This window comes from Malaclemys terrapin, chromosome 4, assembly GCF_027887155.1.
Source record: "Malaclemys terrapin pileata isolate rMalTer1 chromosome 4, rMalTer1.hap1, whole genome shotgun sequence".
Taxonomy (NCBI): Eukaryota; Metazoa; Chordata; order Testudines; family Emydidae; genus Malaclemys; species Malaclemys terrapin.
The window spans coordinates 22,894,607-22,911,253 of NC_071508.1; the positions used below are offsets into that span (position 1 = coordinate 22,894,607).

At 58.9% G+C, this 16,647-nt stretch overlaps 1 protein-coding gene across 1 annotated transcript in view; it reads left to right on the forward strand.

The window, feature by feature from the left end:
* The window catches only part of LOC128837121 (kinesin-like protein KIF21B), a 40,245-nt gene that overhangs the window by 12,972 nt on the left and 10,626 nt on the right, over positions 1-16,647 (forward strand). The window contains 16 exon segments of the mRNA XM_054028011.1: positions 2,126-2,325; positions 2,468-2,575; positions 3,878-3,946; positions 4,642-4,871; positions 5,156-5,303; positions 5,434-5,542; positions 5,545-5,627; positions 7,980-8,081; positions 9,526-9,691; positions 10,153-10,213; positions 10,706-10,763; positions 11,461-11,666; positions 12,215-12,289; positions 13,045-13,158; positions 15,003-15,041; position 15,486. Of these exon segments, the coding sequence (XP_053883986.1) occupies positions 2,126-2,325; positions 2,468-2,575; positions 3,878-3,946; positions 4,642-4,871; positions 5,156-5,303; positions 5,434-5,542; positions 5,545-5,627; positions 7,980-8,081; positions 9,526-9,691; positions 10,153-10,213; positions 10,706-10,763; positions 11,461-11,666; positions 12,215-12,289; positions 13,045-13,158; positions 15,003-15,041; position 15,486 (1,769 nt within the window).

Here is a 16,647-nt window from a genome sequence, read left to right on the forward strand (position 1 = left end):
GGTTCTCCCGGCGCCCAGTGAGGCCCAAACTGGGCCCTGTCCCCTGTGTAAGGGACTGTTGCCCCCTTACTAACATTCAGTGGGGGGGTTTTGGTTGGCTGCTCCCAGCACTAAAAGGGGAGGGGTCGATGGCAAATCAGGAGCCTGAGACTGACAGTCCCCAGGGACAATGGGGAGAGGCCAATGCTCCAGATCAGCCTGATTGACAGGGCGGGCAGCTAATCAGGGAGTCAGGAGGCCAGGGGGGGTCCCCTCCTCCGGGTGAGCTGGAATTGCCTGGGTCGGACAGGGTGGGGCCGAGCTAAGGAGAGAGCAGGGGCCCGAGCTGAGCTGAGCTGCTGGGAGCAGAGCTGCAGCCCCAAAGCCAGAGCACAGCCCAGAGAGAGCAGAGCTGCCCTGGGGGCAGAGCTGCAGCAACCGGAGCCAGAGGGGCCAGAGAAGCAGCCCAGGGAGCTGAAGGCAGAGCAGCAGCAGCAGCCGGGCTGAGGCCGAGTGGAGCTGGAGCTGGAGCCGTCCGGAGCTGGGTGCGGTGAGCAGCTGGGGAGAGTGAGGGGGACCCTGGGCAGTGGGCCCAGCACAGGGAGACGCCTCAGCCAAGAGGCCTTGCAGGCCAGACTCGGAGGGGGGATCATAACCCCGACCGGGCGGGGGCGACGCTGGGAAAAAGGGTCCTGCCACCTAGAGCCTGAGAGCGTGTGGCCACCGCCAGAGCAAGTGTCCGACCCGCAGCGTCTCTGCAGCACAGCCAGGGCCTGAGAAGGAGCCTGGGACCTACAAGGAACAGACGGTGACCTGCCCTGACGTTCCAGAGACACTGTTTGTGATGTTCCCTGCCACAGAGCGGGGTGATGTGTTTTCCTTTAACCTTTCCCATTTTTCCTTATTCTTTTATAAAGTTAATTGTTAATTAAACAACTTGTATTTGCTTTAAATTTTATGAAATGATCAGTGGGTCAGGGAGGTGCCCAGTGCAGAGAGAGTACTCTGGAGTGGGGACACCCTAGCCCCTGTCCTGGGTGACCACAGCAGGGTTGGGGGTCGAGCCCCCCAGGAATCCTGGGCCCAGCCTTGTCGGGGTTTACGAGGACTCTGCCAGACAGGAGAGTGGAAGGGGAGCCCTCAAGGGCAGGGAGGCCTCTGGGTAAAGGAAGTGGGAGCGAGGACTCGGATCCTTTCGCTAGCCCACTTCACCGGGGTAGTGCAGAAGCCAGGAAAGTTTACCACAGTAGTGGGACCATTCCCCCACTAACACCTGCATTCCATGCCTCTCTTGCGGTCCCCAGAGATTCCCGCTGGCTGCTCCGTGTCTGGCTTCCCAGCTCCTGGGATCGATCCTTCTCCTCTGCTGTGTGCCACTTGTCCCGCCTCTTGATCAGGGCTGGGCCTGGTGACCCCGTGACCTCCCAGCTGTGCAGCCCGCTGGCTGTGGGGAGACAGTGGGTGTAGGGCCCAGGGAAAGTCCCTTCCCTCGGAGGAGCTCCAAGCTCTGACACGTGTCAGGGAGACAGGGCCAGGCAAAGAGGCAAAGCCGCCTGGCATCTGCGGCCAAGCTCCCAGCTGCTCCCGACTTCCTCCCAGCGAGGAAACTGTGGCTCTCCAATGCAGGAGCAGCAGCGTAGCCTGCCCATGCAGAGAGCTCCATCTCCAGGGCTTTTCAGTCCTGGGCATCTTCCCCGAGTGGGGCAGCTGATGCTATAACTGAGACTTTAGTGATTGAGACACCTGCCCCCAGCTGAGTCCCACCAAACTCATCTCAGCAGCATCCCCCTCTGGGCTGAACAGCAATGGCTGCCTGGAGGAGAACAGTGTGCACCCAGTCCCTGGAGCGGTGCGGTCCCTGGCACACGCCTGGCACTGCTCTGCTGCCGGGGTTATTGGTCTAAAATAGGCCCATGGTTCTGGCTTGCAGGCAATGACTGGTCTGGGCTACTCGGCCATTGAACATCTCCTGAGCTGCTGGACCAGGCAGGCTTGTCCCTGGAGGCCAAGAGTTAATCTAAAGTGCCCCCCACTGAGGGTGCTTTCCTTGGGGGCCTGGTGGGTCCAGGGGGCAGCTGGGTGGGATGGAGCGTGATGGGCTCGGCCTAGCCTGGCACTCTGAGCGTCTCTGCGCCACCCCCTTCAGGCACCATGGAATGCTACACGGAGGAGAAGGCCAACAAGATCAAGGCGGACTACGAGAAGCGGCTGAAGGAGATGAATCGGGAACTGCAGAAGCTGCAGGCAGCCCAGAAGGAACACGGTCGCCTGCTCAAGAACCAGTCGCGCTATGAGCGGGAGCTCAAGAAGCTGCAGGCTGAGGTGGCAGAGATGAAGAAGGCGAAGGTACCTGGCTGGGCAGAGGAGGAGGGGGCTGGAGGGGCATGGCCTGCTTGTGCTAGCTCTTCAAACTGGGGAGGGACGGTGGATGGGCACAGCCCCTTGTGCACACTCCTTATGCTGGGTGTGGCTGTCGGGGGGCCCGCAGGTGGCACTGATGAAGCAGATGCGGGAGGAGCAGCAGCGGAGGCGGCTGGTGGAGACCGAGCGGAATCGGGAGATCGCCCAGCTGAAGAAGGAGCAGCGCAGGCAGGAGGTGAGAACCCAGCTCCTTGCCAGGGCTCTGCAGATAGGGCAGCTCTGGCTGGGGCCTGTGCCCCTCACTCAGCTCTGAGCTCCCACACCAGCTGGCCAGGGTGCAGCGGGGAGTGCGGGTTCTCCAATGGGTCTGGGCCTTTCCTGGGGAGATGCCCCAAGCCAGGCTCCTTGGGACCAGATGGGGAGGGTGCTGGAGAGCCCTCGCTGATGCATGATGTGTCAGGTCCCCTCCCCTGTGCACAGGTGAGCAGTTACCTGGGTGAGCCAGCCTGCACCCAGAGTCCCTGACGCAGGGTGGGGCAGGGGCAGGGGAGCCCCTGTGACGGAGCAGGGCTGAGACAGGGAGTGGGGCCATTCAGGATATGGGGCAGCAGGGGAGCCCTGCAAAGCTGGGGCTGAGCCGCAGGGATGGCTGAGCAAGGCGATGGGAAATCTGGAGCAAGCGCTGCACCAACAGAGGACCGGATTCCACTCTCTATTACGCTCATTGTAAATCTGGAGTAACTGCATTGACATTAGCGGAGTCGCTCCAGATTTACACTGCTGCTGCTGCGATGTGAATCCAGCCGTCACCTGCATCAAGAACATTCCACGTTCAGTCCTGCCCTACCTCTGCTTGACAGTGTGTTAGAGCTCTTCCGGGTGCCCAGCCGCTGGGATCAGTGCCCGGCTTGGCCCCCAGGCCCGCTCCTCTCAGAGCCCGTGTTGGGCCACTGGCCGGCCAAGGCCTGCAGGTCCTGTGAAGCCAGGAATGGGGCCGGCAGCATAGAACAGCGCAAAACCCTGCCTGGTTGGGGAGCTGTGTGCTGGGCACCCTGTGCGGAAACCAGCCACCCCACCGACTGTCTGGGGACTCCTCCCCCTGCTGAAGGCGCAGCACGTCCCCCTCTCCCAACCACATGTCCATCTGTCTGTCCATCCCTTGAGATCAGCACCTGGTGGGGTGGCAGGTTCCGCCTTCCCCAGGTCAGAGGAGGTGATTGCTTCCTCTTGCATCTCTGGTTGCTGCTCAGGGCAGGTACAAATGCCACAGTGCTGCCATCATCGGTTACAGCAGAATAAATCCCGATTAGCCCCAGTTGCTCCAGGTTTTATACCGCTGCTGGTGAGATCTCAGGGCAGGCCATGGGCCAGATTTTGAACATCCCATGTGCTGGCCCCAGGCAAGGGGGTGGGGGAGCCCTGGGTCCCCTCCCCTTCCCCCATTGCTGCCATGGGTTCTACCCCAGACCCTGGGTTCCTCTTTAGCGGCTCACGCCCGCTCAGGACTCGACTGAGGCTCGGCTTCTCTCCCGCGCAGTTTCAGATCCGGGCGCTGGAGTCTCAGAAGCGGCAGCAGGAAATCGTGCTGCGAAGGAAAACCCAGGAGGTGAGTGCCAGCCCCTGCACCTGCGGGGGTCTGGAGAGCCGCTCACGGGGCCGTGACTGGGTGGGCGCTAAGGCCTGGCTCCTGGATCGGGCCGTGGGCAGGGCCCTGGGGCCTCTCCAGACGGAATAGTCCCCTCCGCTGTCCCAGTGGGTCGTGCTCCGCCAATCCTGGGTTGTTCCCAAGGCGCTGGCCCTGGGGGGGGGTGGATTTCCCACAGAGCCTGGTGGTTTTATGGCCAGGAGTAACCAGGCAGGAGATGACAGTGATTGCGAGGGAAGAAACGCCTGCCTCCGGGGGCAGCTGATCTTCTGGGGTCAGGAAGGAGGAATTCTCTGCATGCCATGTGCGACCGTGCACAACAGGCTGTGTCTCCTCCCTCCTTCCTGGAGCTGGGTCCTGGCAGCTGAGTTGGTCACGTGACTCGTCCAGGCTGCCTCCTGCCCCAGCACCCGTACAGCTCGCGGGATGGTGCGGTGCTTCGATCCCAGCCCCTCCTGATGCATTCTGGGAAACTGCTATCCACGGGTACCGGACCTTCACCCAGCCCAGATAGGCTCAGCTCTCTTGAAAGGTGCTCAGCTGCTCCCGGGCTCACTTTGCCACCTGAGAAGCATTGGAGTCGCTCTGCGGCTGGGGTCGATGCCCCCTGCGGGTGTTCCCAGGAGGCCCAGCCCTCAGGCACTGCTCTCACCCAGGTCTCTGCTCTGCGCCGCCTGGCCAAGCCCATGTCGAACGGGGTCTCTGGGAGGCTGAGTCAGAAGCCAGCCATGCTGGACTCAGGTGCGGAGGTGTCCGCCAGCACCACCTCCTCGGAATTGGAGTCCGGCTCTCGCTCGGTCTCCAGCATCGTGCGCCAGTGGAACCGGAAAATCGACCACTTCCTGGGAGACCCTTCGCCCTCCGTGAATGGGGCTTGGCCCGTCAGGTCAGACCAGTGCTTCCGAATCTGTGTCCCCCGCGGCCTCGTTCCCTGCTTGGCCCTCGGGCCCCGGGCTCCTGGGTGTTAGATGGGAGCGGAGTTCTGTGGGAACACGGGAAACGATCGCTCTATCATCGTGGGCGACTCTGCCATGTGGTTTGACACGTGAGACTCTCCACATTGGCTGGAGACCTGATGTGTAAATGCCCCTCTGTCCTGAGCACTAGCGGGCGTGATGGCTGAGCGCCCGCCTGGTGGAAGCCCCCTGACCGTGTCCCATCCCACTGCAGGAAGAAGTTCCCAAAGAAGGGGATGAGCCAGACCTTCAGCAAGGCGGCCCGGCTCAAGTGGCAGTCGCTGGAGTGGCGCATCTTTGACGTTGTCATGCAGAGGATGACCATCGTCAACCTGGAGGCGGACATGGAGCGGCTGATCAAGGTGAGGTGTGGGGGGCAGTGCCCTGGTGGGGATTGGGTGGCCTGAGCATGACCGAGGGCCAGGAGTGCTGGGAGGCTGCTGGCACCTGGACAGCGCCGGCTGAGGCGTTTCCTGCCCACCCGCCCCCCAGAAACGCGAGGAGCTGGCGCTGCTGCAGGAGGCGCTGCAGGGGAAGAGGGGAAAGCTGCAGGCGGAGAGCCCGGAGGAGCAGAAGGGCCTGCAGGAGCTGAACGAGAAGATCAGGTGCTGACCGCCAACATTGACTACATCACCGACAGCATCGCCGACTGCCAGGCCACCATCATGCAGCTGGAGGAGACCAAGGTGCCGGGGGAGGGGGCCTGCGGGCGGGGGTAGGTGCAGGGGGTCTGTATATGGGGAGTTGGTCTCACGGGAGGGGGAGCAGGGGAGATCACCCCAGGGCATTGTGTGCTGTAAGGGAAAGGGGGTGCTCTGGGGGCTGGTTGATAGTTGGGGTGGGGACTGGGCGTGAGTAGGAGGCTGGCTGGCTGGACTCTTCCTCTAGACAGTTTAAGCATAAGGGTTGCAGGAGGCAGGTTTGCAGGGTCCTCTTGCTTTCTAAGCTCCAACTTCTGGGCTGAAACGTTGTGTCGTGGGTCACGCGGGGAGTCAGGGCCGAGCTGGCTCCCTGCTCTTAGCCCCCAGAGCTCGCCCCCTCCCTACAGAAACGTCACAGAGCAGCTGTTGCAGTCTGGCTGCTTTCTCTGCTTGTTTGCTGATGACGGCTGTATAAGGCCCAGTTCAGCAGGTGCCTGAGCACTCACGGGGCTGGTGCGATAGGCAGCCGTAGGCCCGTGGGCGCCAGGCTAACGGACATGGCTGTGGCTTGGCTTGGACCAGCAGAGGCCAAGAATCAGCCCTCTTCCGCTGCACGGTCTGCAAGGTCGGGGCCAGGATTTAGGAAGCCCCTTATATGTTGGTCCGTCAGGGTCTCCATCGGTGCTGGATGGTTTATTTGTGGAAGGGACGGCTGCGGAGAGCATGATGTCCACCACCAGCTGCTAGGCCCAACAGCCCTGATGGGAGTTCTGCACATGCTGGAGTCAGTGGAAGCCCTGTCCGTACCATGGGACAAATGTACCCATGATGTATCCAGTACTGCGGGCAAGGCATGGTCTAGCCACGCTCAATCCTGTCTGTGTGCACAGAAAAACCCATGTCAGCACCAGGCTCCAGCCTGGGTTGCCGCCAGGCTCCAAACATGCTTAGAACATGGGCTTTCTCCATTCCCTGCGTATACGGCAACACAACCTCCTGTGAGAAACTGCCTCGACCCAGCCCAGTTCCACAGTGGCGTTCCTGTAGCCTAGACCGAAGCCAAGCACGCGGGGCAGCCCGGTATTCAGAGCCAACTCCAGGTGTAGCCATGGGAGAGGGTTGAAGATGCTGTTTGCTTTTGTAGGAAATCTCAAACCCTTTTAGTTTTTCTTTTGAAATTTCCCAGGGGGAAGAAAAAATCAGTTTCTCCTCCCCTCCCCCCTCCCCCCCCCCCCCCCCCCCCCGAAAAACTGGAATTTTTGTGGTTTTTGAAAATCAGTTTTGATGGTTTAAGGCAAAAAAATTGGGGGGTCTTGGGAAAGAGTTTCCCTTTTCTGAAACCGCGAACTTGTGCTGAAAGCTGTTGTCAAACATTGAGTCTCTTTTCTGATGTCAGATTTTTGTAAAGGGAGGGTGGGATTTTGACCAGAAAGGAAATTTTGTTTAATCAAATATTTCCACAGAGAAACAATAGCCTAATAATGAGGCCTTTCTCCCTGGCACCTGTCGGGTGTCTGTGCTGCAAGGCAAACCCCACAGCACAAGTCTCAGAGCCTGGATCCATTGCCTTGGCTCGCAGGGCTACGGGGCTAAAACGAAGAGTGTAGACATTCACACAAGGGCTGGAGCCTGGGCTCTGGAGGGTCTTGGAGCCCATGAGCGGGAATGTCTACACTGCTACTTTTAGCCCCGTAGTGCAAGCCCGAATCCTTTGGCCAGAGGCTCGCTGCTGTGGGTTTTTCTTTGCTGTGTGGATGCACCGTTAATGACATGGGGGGTCTGACCCAGGTTCAGCACAGTGTAGCTCTCTGCTCCCCTCCTAGCAGCTGGAGGTCGTAAACAGGTTTTTAGTATATGTCTACGCTTAATCTGCTACAGCTGCAAGGCTTTAGGTGTATACTCCCCGTCAGAGTAGGTAATCCACCTCCCAAGGAGGTGGCTGTTTAGTTCGGTCGGCAGAGCTACACTCTCTGGGATGGGCGGGGCAGGATTTTCACACCCTGGAGAGACATAGCTATGCTGGTATAAGTTCCCAGTGTAAACCTGCCCTTGGTCTGCTCTGGTCACCTGGCTAGCGAGCAGCTCCTGCCGTCCAGGCGGTAGAAGCGCCTCTTCTTTAAATCCGCAGGTGTGTGGTTCAGTCCCCATAGATGGCCCAATCAGGGGCCTGGTTCCAGGCACACGTCCAGTGCGAGTGCTCATGCACAGTATTGGCATGCAAGTCGTCTTCCCCGCCGCCTGCTCGCAGAGCACCTGTGTCCCTGCCGGCATCAGCCAGTCAAGGAACCCCTCCCAGTTCCGTGGTGCTGGTGTCTCTGCTGGCCCTCTGCTTTCTGCCCTTCACCGCCCGCAGCGCCGTTCTAATTCCCCTCCCTAGGGGTCTCTCTTGCACCGTAGGAGGAGCTGGACTCCACCGACACCTCCGTGGTGATCAGCTCCTGCTCCTTGGCCGAGGCGCGCCTCCTGCTGGACAACTTCCTCAAGGCATCCATCGATAAGGTCAGGCAAAGGGCCTTCAAGTGGGGGTGCAGCTCTGTGGGGTGGGTCGCAGAACATGGGATCCCAGGAGGCCCCCTGTTAGCGTGGGATCACAATTGCTGCAGGTCAGGTTTGGAGCCAGGGCTGTTTGGCTGCGCCTGGGGCATCCTTTGTGCGTGGGTGAGGGAGACTGAGAGGCCTGCCTGGCCTGTGTGCTGCTGGACCCAGAGAGGGGAATGGGTTTGTGACGTTATTGATATCCTCTGGGACCATATAGATCATTGTTGCAACCAAGGTCCTGTAGTGGCACCCAGATCTTGTATAAGGGGGGTCAAATGGGGTGTCTAAGACAAGGTTATGGTTTACTGGTTATAATTATGCTGTCTATATGTGTGTATCAATTTTGTAGTTGAAGTTATGAATATTGGCTCTGTACTGTCTGTATTTCAAACTTCTGCTATGCTGCTGGGTGACATCCCAGACAAAATGGTGTTAGCTCTGCCTAGCCTGCTTGATGGCCCATTAAGGACCATCAGCTATACAATGGACCCATTGAGAGAAGGCAGATACACCTTGTAACTCAGCAAAGTATGCAGGGACTGGCCCATGTGACTCCAGACTCCATTTTGCTGTAATTTTCCACAATAAGAACAAAGGTGTTCTTACACCTGGAAAAGACTATATAAGGCGGATGCCTCATCTCCATCTGGTCTTCAATCCTGCTTCATACCTCTGAAGGAACTTTGCTACAAGCTGAAGCTTTGAACAAAGGACTGAGGACCCATCCCAGTGGGGGATGTATTCCAGAGACTTGATTTGAACCTGCAGTTTATTCTATTGCTGCTGCAAGCCTGAACCAAGAACTTTGCCATTACTGTATGTAATTGATTCCATTTAACCAATTCTAACTCTCCTCTCTATCTTTTTCCTTTTATGAATAAACCTTTAGATTCTAAAGGATTGGCAACAGCGTGATTTGTGAGTAAGATCTGATTTGTATATTGACCTGGGTCTGGGGCTTGGCCCTTTGGGATCAGGAGAACCTTTTTTCTTTTACTGCGGTATTGCTTTTCATAACCATTTGTCCCCATAACGAGTGGCACTGGTGGTAATACTGGGAAACTGGAGTGTCTAAGGAGACCGCTTGTGAGACTTGCGGTTAGCCAGTGGGGTGAGACCAAAGTCCTCCTAGTCTGGCTGGTTTGGTTTGCCTTAGAGGTGGAAAAAGCCCAGCCTTGGGCTGTAACTGCCCTATTTGAGCAATTTGTCCTGAGTTGGCACTCTCAGTTGGGTTCCGCCAGAACCGCATTGTCACAGGGGTACAAGCAGCAGCTGAGTGAGGCTGGTGTGGAACCTGCATCTGTGCCCAGGGACAGGGACTGAAGCCAGGAGCTGATTCCCCGTTCCACCCACTGGCCCGTCCTGTGTGCTGGACGGAAGGTAACCTCCTGCTCCCGCCAAACAGGGGCTGCAGGTGGCTCAGAAAGAAGCCCAGATTCGCCTGCTGGAAGGGCGCCTGAGACAAAGGGATGTGACCGGCTCCTCCCAGAACCATGTGATCCTGGATGCCCTGCGGGAGAAAGCGGAGTCCCACCCCGAGCTGCAGGCGCTCATCCACAACGTGCAGCAAGGTGGGTGCTGGGCTTTTCCCTCCTGGGGACCCCCGTGAGTACTGGGCATTGGCTGGCAAAGCAGCCGGCAGCGCTGATGTGGGGCCTGGGGCTGGCAGCAGCTGGGAAGGCTTGGGGTGTTTCCCTGCCCCTACAGATGGCACGTCTGCCCATTGGGACAGATGGAGCCCACCCCAGGGCTCTTGGCATTGCTCTGACCCTGTGGGCAGGAGTGATAGGCCCGCTTCTTCCAGACGTATCAGCCCACATGGTCACAGCCTGTCCAGCCGTGAGGATGCACTGATGGCGCTTTGGTGGCAAAGAGTTAATGATAGCAGGTCTGGGGGGTGGTCCCAAGGACCTAAAGGGCCACACGCTGATTGGCGACCGCCTGCTGGCTGGCTCTGATCGGACCAGCCCAGTGCGGTGCCCTCCCACCCTCTGTCGCGTTGACGCACCCTTGTCGGCCGTTCCTTGTGCAGAGAACGGCTACGCCAGCACGGACGAGGAGATCTGGGAGTTCAGCCTGGCCTCGGAGGGGAGGTAAGCGCACCAGGGAGCGTGCAGTGTCCCAGCCTCGTGCGCCCCTGAGCGGCGGGATCTATGGAGGGAGGGGGGCACATCTCTGTGGCACTCATTGGCAAGGTAGACCCGTTAGAGCTTGGCAGCTAAATTCTCCAGGTTCTGTCTGCACCAAGCATGCTCCAGCCCCTCGGAGCTCCTACGTGGGACCCGACGGTGCACAGGCTACTCACACGCGATGACTGGCCGTGCTCAAACCCAGGCGTGCAGGGGCTGTACAGAACTGTCCCAGTAATCGTTCCTCTTGAGGGCCAGGGGCAAGACGGAGCTGGGAGGGAAGAGGGCCCCGAAAGGGACCTGGGGATGGGCTGTACCTCGGGGAATGGGAGGAGGAACCGTAGCCGGGCTGGTGATAGGGTGTTATGGGGTGGGGGTGATGGGCAGTGGTTTCTTCCTTTAGCTTTAAGTTAAGCCTTAAAGGGGATCGGCCATTTAACCCTTTGTTTCCTACAGCTTCTCCCAGTCTTTCACCCTGAAGGGCTCGGCCAGCCAGGACGACTTCAAGTTCAAGGTCAGTTCACAGCCACAGACAGGGCCATTTAACATCCAGATGTGGGGTCTTTGGTCCATTGTACCCCCTCTCCCTTTGTGCTCACGGCTGGGCGGTGGCCCTTGGCGGGAGTCTTCTCCATGGGCGGAATGTCTTGGGTCTGGAACTGAAATAGCCCGGGGTCTGGTCTCCTGGTGACGGCCGTGCCTGGCGTGTTACTTTGGCCCTATAAATGGCTCCTTGAGTCGTAGAGCCCACTTTAAACCCCCAAATGCCACATCATTGAGCTGTACTGGGCTTCCCTGAATCCAGGCAAGGTGCCCTGGTGCTGTCTAGCCCTCCTCTGGGAGCAAATAAAACCCATGTGACGCCCTGGTGCTGTGCGCCCTTCCCAGAGGCTAATTGACTGGACCAGTCCCTCCGTGTGCCGAATCCTCCTGGGAGAGCTGCTCCGGCACTCTGGGCCATACACGTTTCAGCCTTGCACAGGGGGTACTTCCTGTTGCCCTCATTAATGAGCTCATGAAACGTTAATGCTGGCAACCGGGGCCCAACTGAAAGGTTTCTCTAGATCTGCCACTGCTGGGTGCTTGGCCCCAGAGGCTTCTTGGAACTGAATGGCCAAGGGACGCCAGCGTCTCAGACTCGCTCCACGTGCTACCCTCGGGGCAGTGAACTCCTCGCCTCTCAGCCCACCCCTCCCTGTGCCACGCCATAGGGGGAACCCAAGCTGTCAGGCCAGATGAAGGCTGTGTCGGCCGAGTGCCTGGGACCCACGTTGGACATCTCCACCAAAAACATCACCAATTCCTTGGTGTCCCTCATGGAGATCAAGGAAGACGGGATCGGCTTTTCCATCCGGGATTCCTACTACAAGGATAAGGTCTCCCGCACCATCAGCCTGCCCACCCGTGGCAGCACCTTGTAAGCCCTGGCAAGCATGGTCCCCACGTGCTTACAGGCCCTTGGGGGAAGAGGTGGGCTGGGCCATCGTATTCTGCCCTTGGAGCCTTGAGTCTGGACTCCTCTCGGTCGAGCCAGCCTGTCCCAGCATGCAGTGGTGGGGCCAGCTTGCTCTGCCATCTTGGATTGCCAGTGTCCACAAACTGCCCGTCGGGGGGACGGGGCCTAGGGAAGGCGGGCACAAACCGGGTTCTGCTGTCGGACAGAGTTGGGCGTCCAGTCTCCACAGCCCTCTTATCGAAGGCACGGAGCTGCCTTCTCCAGCAGCAGTCTCGGTGATGAAGCCAACAGGACCTGCGCTCACAGCGCAAACCCTTAGCCGGGGCCGCTGGCCTGGCCTTGGGCCCTGCCGGGGCCTGATCCAGCGCGCTGGACCCCTGGCTCGGGAGGTGGATCTTTGCGCTGCCCCAGGGCTCTCGGCTCGCTTGCTCTGGGATAGGCCTGTTCAGTGCTGAAGGGCCCTGGCCCCAAGGAGGGGCGATTGCTGATCAGGTCTTGCTCTGTTCCAGCCCTAGGCAGTCCCGTGGCTCGGACACCTCGCCTCTGACCCGGAGGAAATCCTATGACCAGGGGCAGCCTGCCAGGTGAGTGGGGAGAGGCTGGAGAGCACATGGGCCTAACTCCTCATCGGGGACTGGCCTGTGCACTCGGCTTTGCCCAGGCACGACGCTGGGTGCTGGATCCAGCTGTGCCATAGAATCATAGAATATCAGGGTTGGAAAGGATCTCAGGAGGTCGTCTAGTCCAACGCCCTGCTCAAAGCAGCACCAATCCCCAACTAAAGCATCCCAGCCAGGGCTTTGTCAAGCCGGACCTTAAAAACCCCTAAGGAAGGAGATTCCACCACCTCCCTAGGGAACCCATTCCAGTGCTTCACCACCCTCCTAGTGAAATCGTTTTTCCTAATATCCAACCTAGACCTCCCTCACTGCAACTTGAGACCATTACTCCTCATTTGCCAAGCTCCATGCTCTTTGGAACCCCCCTTCAGGTAGTTGAAGGCTGCTATTAAATCCCCCCATACTCTTCTCTTCTGCAGACTAAACAAGCCCAGTTCCCTTAGCCTCTCCTCATAAGTCATGTACCCCAGCTCCCTAATCATTTCTGTTGCCCTCTGCTGGACTCTCTCCAATATGTCCACATTCTTTCTGTAGCGGGGGGCCCAAAACTGGATGCAATACTCCAGATGTGACTCACCAGTGCCGAATAGAGGGGAATAATCACTTCACCATGGGCTGGCACTGCAGGCCTCCCTGTGCTGAGTGGAGGTGCGGGGCAGGGGGTAGATCCCCGGACCAGGCTTGTGATCATGGGTCTCTTTCTGAACACCCCGGCTCAGGACTTCGGACGTTGGCTTCACGCCTCCCTCGTCCCCTCCCACCAGGCCGCGCAATGACCGCAACGTCTTCTCCCGCCTCACCAGCAACCAGAGCCAGGGCTCCGCGCTGGACAAGTAAGAGCCTCGCGGGGCAAGGAGCGGGTAGGGGGGTGAAGCTCCAGGGAGCCCAGCCCCAAGAGCAGTGAATGGCAGACGGTGACTCCCATGGCTGTCCCCAGGTACCGTCTCGGCTCTGCTTCGGGCCCGGCAGTCCCAGCTGGAGTCAGCCCCAGGCTCCTGCCGAGCTCGTGAAGCGACCAGGGCGAAGGCAGAGAGCTGCGATACCGGTGCAGTAGAACTTCACATGGGGCAGCATCTCCCTGGGCAGGGGCCCTATGCCAGACCTGTCTATAACCCCATTGATATGGAGGGGGGGTCTTTGGTCCCCCTCTACTGGCTGGACCTTGTCTCGGGGCTGCCCCTGAGCTGCCAAACCTGGGCCTTTAGCTCAGGCAGAAGCAGCTGCTGTTGAGAGCCTGGGGTGGCAGATGCCCTCCCTGTAGATGATCCAGCTGGAGGCTCGTTGTAACATTGCACTGCTAGAGCCCTCAGAACAGGCCTGAAGCGGTGCCCTGGCCTTTAGCGTTGTGTGCGCACACGTGGCAGTGCCCGGTCCCCCGCTGGGCCCGTGGGGATTCCCTGGGGGGCTGGGGCTGTCACAAGCCCCACTAGCGGCCCCGGGCTCTTTAGCTCCTGCTGGTAGCTCTGGAGGGCCCTGGTTCAGGCCCCAGTGTGTTGGCCAAGATGGCGGCTGTCACACTGGCTGCTGGCAGAGGAGAATTTCACCCGCAGGGACGCTGCTGGGTGGGTTTGGCTGCAGTTATAAAGCGGGTGAGGTGGGTCCAGGGGGCTGCTAGCTGAGGACACTAAGCCGCCATCCCGTCCCCAGCGAAGCATGGGGCTTGTCGGCGCTGGGCTTGGCAGGGGTCCCCAGGTGGTGGGGAAGCCATTTCCCAGTCAGCCCTACCCCGATTCTGTGTGGCACTGGCTGTGCCATCGCACCTGCCCCTTCTGGGCCCTGCTCCCTCTCCCACTGTGCTCTGTGGGGAGATGCCGGCTGCTCACAGGTCCCAGTCCCCCTCAGGAGGTGACATGGCTGCTGTGGGTGGAGTGAGCTTTCTGCCAGGGGCCCGTAGGTGCTCCAATTGCTCCTGGTGCCAGGGGCTGTGACCCTTCGGAGGTGGGGTGGGGGTGCTCTCCAGTGGCAGCCTTTGGTTTCTACGGAGGAACGAGCCCACCTTAGGACTGCCTTTGACCGTCACGGGCCAGCCCCTGCACGGGTGCAAATTGGCCTAGCTGCCGTGGGGGCAGCAGAGCGGCTTTGATTTACAGCTCCCGAGGACCTAGCCCTATGGTAGCAACCACCTCCCATCTGCCTCCCTGCAGAATCCCAGTTTGGTGGCGATGTTCTAACCTGGGGGAGCCCATGGCGCTGCCTGCAGCTCAGGACCAGCCCCTGGTCCCCATCCCGCCTGCTATCAGACCGCACGATAGCGCAGAGCCGGACCGTGTCAGAACGCCCCAGCTGTACCCAAAAACCAGGAGTGCGGAACCTGAGGGGCTAGGTTGGATGGCTGGTAGGAGTGATGAGACGGGGGGGTTCCATGGGAAGATTAAATGAAGACTGGATGCAGGAATCCCCGGGCGAGGCCTCAGGCGTGCACTGTACTGGTCAGACTGGGTGATTGTAACAGTCCCTTCTGGCTGAATGACTCCAGTCCAGCCTGAAAGATCTTGTGTCCGAGCCACGTGTCCCTTCCTGCTCCTCTGCCCCTTTCCTCTCTGGTTTTCTGTGTCCGCTCCTCCCTCTCTACCCCGCTAGCTTGGATGCAATAACAACACTCCACTCTCTGACTCCGCTGCTGCCTCTCTCATCCGGGATTTTTTCTCCCGTAATCCTGCTAATTTTCTGTCCCTAGGTCTGACGACAGCGATTCCTCTGTCTCGGAGGTGCTGAGGTACATACAACTTTCTATTGATTAGAACTCTCCTGCTTCTCGCATTTCCCTCCCCCTGCCCTGCATGCTGAATCCGTGCTGGCCAAACTCTGGGCCTTGCTTCTTTGCTAAATCTATTGGGACTCTGTCCTGGTGCTGCTCTTGCTCGCTGTGTGTCCCTCTTTCCTTCTCTCTGCTTCCCCGCATGGCCCTGGCATGCCGTGTCCGGCTGTGGAAGTCCCTTTCTGCCTCTGGTCTCCAGTGCCTTAAGGTCTGAGCCATCGTCTTGAAATGCAGTGCTGGGGGTTTAAGTGGATAGCGTACGGTGCTTTCACTGAATGGGGACAGCTGCATGCTCTATTCTGCCTCGAGGGCAGGGCGGGTAGTGATGATATCTCGCGCTGTGTCTGGCCTAGCTGCAAGAGGCAGGGCAGGCCAGCTGTTGGAGCCGGTGGATGCTTGGAGGGTCCAGACTATGATGCTTTTTGTGTGTGTGTGTGTGTGTGTGTGTGTGTGTGTGTCTTCTCTCGCACCTTCAGTTCAGACATCTCCAAGCACTTGACAAACGTGGCTTCAGCCTCCCAGCACCCATGGCGAGGCTGGTCAGGATTGTTATCCCTGTCTTGTGCCTCGGTTTCCCCATCTGCAAAGAGTAAACACCTGGGGTGCAGCCTCTTGGCACCGAGGATCCTGTGGCTGCTGCTGAGGCCTGTGCAGCCTCCCAGATATATTAGAGCAGCCTTGGGGTTGCTCTAACTCACTGCAACCTCCCAAAGGGCTGCTTGCCAGCTATGCCACAACCCAGAGTTCCCCTAATGGGGTGTGCTAAGGCCCTGGCTCTGCCCCCAGCATGCCTGGGTTTGCAACACGAGCCACATAGAACCAATTACGCTAGCCCAAGGCAGTGTCTGTGCCAGGACAACTCTCCTTCCCCCATTCCCTGCACATCAAAAGGGCCAGGCTGGCAGAGGAGCATCTCCCCACTGGCCTTTGGGTGCCTATTTGAGACACCATGGGCCTGACTCTGACACCCTGAGCACCATCAGCTGGAGTAGTGGGTGCTCAGCGCCCCTCAAAAAATCCATTCCAACCATGCCACAAATGTGCCGTGTGACCCTGGGCAAGCCCTTTCCCCTCCCTTTGCCTCAGTGTCCCCACCTGTAATCCAACCCTGCTGGGAGGAGGGGAGGTGCTTAGAGATCCTGGCTGGGAAGCTGCTTTGGGGCTATCAACCCTCTCCATGATGGGCTCTTCCACCTGGGCTCTTTCCTCAGGGGTGTCGATTCTCATGTGCTCAGCGCTCTAGAACCTCCCTCTGAACTCTGCTCACAGCCCCATTGGCTGTTGCTGGGGCAAAGCCTAGAACTGGTTTGAGAAGAGAAGGGCCACTAGGATGATCAGAGGAATGGAAAAGCTGTCGTACGAAAGGAGACTAGAGGAGCTTGGGTTGTTTAGTCTGACAAAGCGAAGGCTGAGAGGGGATATGATTGCTATCTTTAAATATATTAGAGGGATTAATACAAGGGAGGGAGAAGAATTATTCCAGCTTAGTACTAACGTGGATACCAGAACGAATGGATACAAACTGGCCGTGGGGAAGTTCAGACTTGAAATTAGACGAAGGTTT